General features: G+C 43.5%; 1 protein-coding gene across 3 annotated transcripts in view; it reads left to right on the top strand.

Moving 5' to 3' along the window:
- dnm1a (dynamin 1a) overlaps window positions 1-6,425 on the top strand; it is a 74,049-nt gene that overhangs the window by 26,481 nt on the left and 41,143 nt on the right. For all 3 annotated transcript variants that reach the window (XM_008301618.1, XM_008301617.1, XM_008301619.1), the window contains exons 3-8: window positions 115-264; window positions 463-666; window positions 1,369-1,467; window positions 5,290-5,450; window positions 5,535-5,677; window positions 5,753-5,888. In XM_008301618.1, the coding sequence (XP_008299840.1) occupies window positions 115-264; window positions 463-666; window positions 1,369-1,467; window positions 5,290-5,450; window positions 5,535-5,677; window positions 5,753-5,888 (893 nt within the window). The remainder of the gene's footprint in view (window positions 1-114; window positions 265-462; window positions 667-1,368; window positions 1,468-5,289; window positions 5,451-5,534; window positions 5,678-5,752; window positions 5,889-6,425) is intronic.

Genomic DNA, 6,425 nt, shown 5'->3' with positions numbered 1-6,425 from the left:
AAGTGAAAAGGGTTAAATTGAGCTCACTTCTCATTACTTTTTCTCTCGACTGTCTTGCTTTCTTTATATCTCCTATTATCCTGATGTCCTTCCATTTTATTTACTGTCTTACAGAATATGCTGAGTTCCTCCACTGCAAGGGAAAGAAGTTCATAGATTTTGACGAGGTGCGGCAGGAGATCGAGGCAGAGACCGATCGTATCACCGGAGCCAATAAAGGCATCTCCCCGGTGCCCATCAACCTGCGGGTCTACTCTCCTCACGGTGAGGCTGACGCAGCTCTATTCCCACCAGAGTTTCAGATGATTTACATGTTGATTTAATTTCATTTTAATCCAGTTTGCAAATTGTGCACGTCTGGCATCCATGAATTCTGCACCACTGAGCTTTTTTCTTGGCGACAGGGCGTCTTAGTTTGCATAGTTTGTTTCTCAGTTCCTCTCTTCCGTTTTCTCGTCACAGTGCTGAACCTGACGCTGGTGGACCTGCCGGGGATGACCAAAGTGGCGGTGGGCGACCAACCTGTGGACATCGAGTTTCAGATCAGAGAAATGCTGATGCAGTTTGTCACCAAGGAGAACTGCCTGATGCTGGCCGTGTCCCCGGCCAACTCTGATCTGGCCAACTCTGACGCTCTGAAGATTGCCAAAGAGGTCGACCCTCAGGGTGAGTGCAGGCGTACAAACACACACAAACACAACACAAACACAAAATTCATCTACTAATTCAGTAAAATGTTCTCAATTTGAGCATATAGAATTTACTTGTTATCTGTTAGTTTGTAGAGTTATTTAATAGGTCCTGGTTATTTCTCAGATTTTAAATTTCATCCAAAAAAAATGTTTTTCTCTGTGGCATCTCATGGTCAAATTCCTGCTTGTATTGTCCCAATTATTTCTCCTTTGATGGGTGTTTGTGTGCCTACTTTGCTTTTTCTGAGGCACTTTGGTTTGAAATGTAAGCTACAAATAAAGGTTATTATTAAAGAAGCAAATTAAAGCCACAACAATACAATTCGGCATCAGAATGCATCAGAAACAACAATCCTGTAATAGAGGGATATTTTACAATAACTGTGAAAAGTGGCACTCTGCCTGCTGAAAGCTGAGACTTCCGACTGTAATTTCGTTGTGTGTATGGAAGCATGTGCATAATGACAAATAAAAACTATTCTGATTCTAATTGCTAGTTATTGTGTACTTTTATTTTGATAAAATCTGTATTATTGTTGTGTTTTTTGTGCTCTACATCAAGTATGAAGAGCTTTAAATAATATATTCTGATGATTTTTTGGTTCAGTTTGTAGGATTAGGCGGTGCATGTGATTAAATGTGATTATTATTTCAAAACGTGTGTTTGTGGATGCAGGTATGAGAACTATTGGTGTGATCACTAAGCTGGATTTAATGGACGAGGGGACGGATGCTAAAGACATCCTGGAGAACAAGCTGCTTCCACTCAGGAGAGGTGAGCACACACACACCTACATACACCTGACTTACATTCATTTCCTGGAGACCAACTCTAACCTTAATTCTAACTACGACTTGGCAAACACCAGTTAGGGATGATTGGGGAAGGACGTCCTCCTCTTCTTTCTCCAAAATTCCCCCGTCTTGTTAACCTGCCACCCCTCCGTCCATCCCCTAGTAGCAAAGAGAACACCGGGGCAGAGTTTCATATTTCAGTCAAGAGTAGCTGACTCATTGATTTTGTATCTGACTGAGGTTTGTGCATGTTTGAGTCGATGGCGCCGCCTGAAATAGCCATAAGACCGATTCATAGTTTCCACATCTCTGTGCATAGATCAATGTTCACTGCAGACATGGTTCTGTTCAGGCTGCAGTAGGTCAATCCGTCGCATTGCATCTGAAAAGATGGCAGTGACTTTGCACCTTTTATAGGATTTAGCTGTTAGTTACAGATTGCGCTGTAAACTTTTGAAGGTGTGGATGATGAAGAATCTCCTCTCCTCAAAGCTAGTATTAGTCTTGAGCACCATCTCCATGCAGATCCTTGAGGACAAGTTGAAGCTGCTTTAACTGGACTGAGTATTAATAAATACACGGTGCTGTCCGTGGTGCTGAAGGAGCGGATAGCTTTGTAATTGAGCCTTTTTATCTCGTTTCCGCCCTTCTGTCTGTTCCGTGGGTCTGCAAGGTGGCTCTGTGGTTAGCACTGTTGCCTTGCAGCTAGAAGGTCGTTTGTTCGTGTCCCGGTGAGGACACCTGGGATCTTTCTGCGTGGAGTTTGCATGTTCTCCCCGTGCAGCGTGGGTTCTCTCTGGGTTCTCCGGCTTCCTCCCACACAGTCCAAAAACATGTTGAGGTTAACTGGTGATTCTAAATTGTCTGTAGGTGTGAATGTGAGTGTGCTTGGTTGTCTGTCTCTAAGTGTAGCCCTGTGATAGACTGGTGACCTGTCCAGGGTGTCCCCTGCCTTCACCCTGAGTCAGCTGGGATAGACTCCAGCCCCCAAGTGAGGATTAAGCAGTGTATAGATGATGGATGGATGGATGTCTGTTCTGTCTTGGATCTATAATATTCTATTGTATAAACTATTTACTATAGATGCTATAATTCTTTACTCTATTGTCGTCTGTAAACTCTTCTGTTGCATGTTGTTCATTGTGAACCTTTAAAAAATTTAGATGGGAAAAAATTCCAAGTGCTCATGTGTGCCATGTACCTTCAACTAGCCCTGCTTGTGTTGTATTGTGGGAAACATGAGAAAACTTGACAGAATAAACTTAGTCCGCTGCATAAATCTTCAAGGTGTATCTACTCTTTCCTTTAACCCTCTGAACCCAAAGCAGCTTCTGCTCCTTGTCATGTTTTTATTCAGTCATGGCTAGCGGTAGCAAAAATAATAAAAACAGTAAGTGCAGCATAATATATAGAGTTATAGTTGTGAGGGAGAGTGACGGGTGAGCCCAGAGGCAGGGGGGTGAGCCAGCAGGGAAGGCTGATGCAGGAAGTGAGGCGAGGAGTAGGTGCAGGTGCTCGGGATGCAGACAGTGTAGCCGGGTGAGGGAGGGGATCCGAGGGAATCAGCGCCGCGGCTCGTGAGGGGAAAGACGGCTTTGCTCAGAGTGGTGTGCTGCTGCTGAGCGGGTGGAACTCGTGATGGGAATCCAGTGGAGGTGACGAGACACACAATTAGGAATGTGCTCGCACAGAGATGCATAGAAAAGCTTGAGACTACAAAACTCTACGGCTGAGAGCTGGCCTAGATACCCTGTGAGAGGAGTTCAATCTTCTGGCACTGGGAAGCAGGAGATGCCAGACTTTAACCAGCGCTTGACTGTTGAATGGCTGCAGGTGTGTAATCACCTGGTCGGAGCCCCCTGAGCCTGTAAACACATAGCAAACGCCACCTACACCCAGCACAGCCGGAAGTGAACATACAAAGATAATAGTGTTCCTACCAGGAACACCACAATAAGAGCACAAATCATGAAAACAGAGAAAAATGAAAGTTGAATATTGATGATTTATTTTACAAAATTGGGGGAAAAAAAATCTGAAATCAGCATGTACAATGTTTTTCAAGTGCCCACAGGTGTTACCAATCCTGGAAAAAAGGCTCTACATGCTGTGGATATTTTACTATTTACGTTTTTAAATTGCATTTTAAAGTTTCTATACTTCTGTCCAATCTGCTGTCTATCTATTTCTATCTGCTGCGTAAACAGGATATGCAGTTCAGCCCAGTTCAGAAAAAAGTCTCTCAATTTTTGCCACGTGACTGTTAGTTGTAGCTGAATCTCTAATGGCTTTATGTTTGCTCCAAGGAACACAGCATTTTTTGTTTTTTACAGAATCTAGTTTGAGCAAGTGGTTCATGCATGGTAAAGTTTTAAATGAGACGTGTAGAATGATTTTAACATCACAGATGAATAAATCAGGGGCCATTGGAAAGTTGAGAATCTGACAGATCTTTTTGTTCGTACAGTTTCTGACTTGTAAGCTGTGTAATTTTGTTATTTTTAAAAAAAGACAACATGCATTTCAAACCGGCCTGTGAGGTTTGAGGCTCAGAGGTTTAATATGCATCTATAGAGCGACTTTTTTGTAATAGAAGAAAACTACCTGGATTAAACTGAACTGTAGAATAACAGATGCCACAGTTATATAAACTATTTTTGGAGGTGCACATGTGTGGTTGGTTCATCATCTACTTCCTAACTGTAACCCAAACCTTAACCTTAACATTAAAACACATCTTCTCCTTAAACCTGAATCATTTACATTCCTGGGTTTTGCTTTAACCTTAGTAACACTTGGACCACACTTACAAACATTACTTCTTCTCTACTTCAGGGTAAACGCAGTGACACACTGTTTCCCTCTTGTGGTAAAAAGGCAAAGCTGGAAAAGAAAAAAGAAAGGAGAGAAGAAAAAAAAAAAACGGGGTAGAGGGAAGGGGGAGGACGGCCGGAGGGGGTGTAAGAAAGCAGTAAGAAATCAAAAGCCAGACAAAAAAAAAAAAGTGGAAGAGAGGAAGAGTTGGAAAGGAGAAGCGGGGAGGAGGAGGAGGGGGCAAAGAGAAAAACACTGTCTTGGAAAAGAGCTTGCATGTATCTTGTGGGCTGCCCTTTACTGCTATGTGCTGATGTGGTGCTTTTCTTTTCCATTTGCACTTGGTTAGAACCCAGGCATGTGCTTTTGAATATTTTCCATGTCCTTTGTTTTTTCTATGTTTTTTTTTCTTCCCCCCACTTCTTTCTCTCCCTGAGTCTCTGTCTAATCCTGTGGATGTTCAAATTTACAAGGCTGCTGGCTCACAGTTGCCTCAGTTATGGAGCATGAAACAGCTTTTAACTGAGTGATGCATGAGGGAACTTAACTAGAGGTGAAATGGGATCCTTGTGACCTGAACTCTCCTGCTTATTTCGCCCTTTTCTTTCTCTCTGTCTTTAAAAACGTCTAGAAATTCGCTCAGGTTTCCTTCTTTCTTACCCCGTTTTCCTCCATCCAACCGCCCTCTGTAGTCTTCCCTCAGTCCTGGGTCTCTTAAAATGTGGTTTCACACAGCTAAATATTATTAAACACATCTGAAGCGGGTGGATTCTGTTCATTCTGGGCTTGGCTGTTCAAACAGAGTTCAAAAAGCAGCCTAGAACAATCCAAGTTTGCTTTAATAGAAGACTGTATTATCTTCCAGACAGATTACCAGACTGTTTTCCAGTCTGCTCTCAAATATCTGAGGAAGTGATGAAAGGAGCTGGACGGCTTTCTGTCGATCTGTGTTGTAAATGTTTGTTGGACTCTTGTCTGTTGTGTCCAGGTTACATCGGTGTGGTGAACAGAAGCCAGAAGGACATAGACGGAAAGAAAGACATTAATGCTGCTATGGCTGCTGAGAGGAAGTTCTTTCTCTCCCATCCTGCTTATAGACACCTGGCCGACCGCATGGGCACTCCCTACCTCCAGAAAATACTCAATCAGGTAAAACGGCTGCTATAAGCCCATTCCTATAATTTAATACCTCATATTTCCCAGTGATTTTACTCTGACCTTTGACCCGCACAGCAACTGACCAACCACATCCGGGACACCCTGCCGGCTCTGCGGGCCAAGCTGCAGAGTCAGCTGCTCTCCATAGAAAAGGAGGTGGAAGAGTACAAAAACTTCAGACCTGACGATCCGTCTCGTAAAACCAAGGCTCTCCTCCAGTGAGTACGGACGGGCAGGCACGTATGCAGATAGATGCATTTGTTAAAAGTGTGTGTGTCTCTGGCTTCCTGCAGGATGGTGCAGCAGTTCTCTGTGGACTTTGAGAAGTGTATAGAGGGTTCTGGGGACCAGATCGACACGGCCGAGCTGTCGGGCGGCGCCAGGATCAACCGCATCTTCCACGAACGCTTCCCCTTCGAACTGGTCAAGGTGCGTGTCCACCAGAGCGTATGTGTGCGAGTGGGTTTTATTCTGCTGTTTATTATCCCCCAGTGAGCTTATTTAAAGTCAGGCAGCAGTGACTCCTCTTTCTCCTCATTTGCATAAAGATAATTAATTAACTGCTGGTAAACGTCTGCCATTGGCTGCACATCTTGTGCAGCTTCCTCTTCCCCTTCTGCTGTCCATGTGTTACCGTTTTTAAAATCCCTTTTACTCTTCAATCTCTGAGCAGCAGCCTACCACACAGAAAGTTTTAAGTGTTGCCGAGGTTTCAAGCATGCACTAAGGCATTTTTTCAGTTTTTGATTTTCACCTCCCTGTGAAATGATCCACTAAAATGATTCCACCCGACACTATTTTGAGGTGATGCCATTGCTGCATCCTTTGCTCAGCTCTGCCCAATACGATTGTGATTGGTAAAAAGAAAAATAGGCAAGCTAAAGTGTATTTTTATGATGTGCAGCTATGCAAAATTATTTAATAATAGTCTGCAAAAATGGGAAAAAGAATCTGCCAGATGGTACG

The sequence above is a fragment of the Stegastes partitus genome, unplaced genomic scaffold (genome assembly GCF_000690725.1).
Source record: "Stegastes partitus isolate 25-593 unplaced genomic scaffold, Stegastes_partitus-1.0.2 Scaffold1691, whole genome shotgun sequence".
Classification (NCBI taxonomy): Eukaryota; Metazoa; Chordata; class Actinopteri; family Pomacentridae; genus Stegastes; species Stegastes partitus.
Note: the sequence above shows the minus strand (reverse complement) of the source record. Positions and strands in the feature narration are given on the sequence as shown.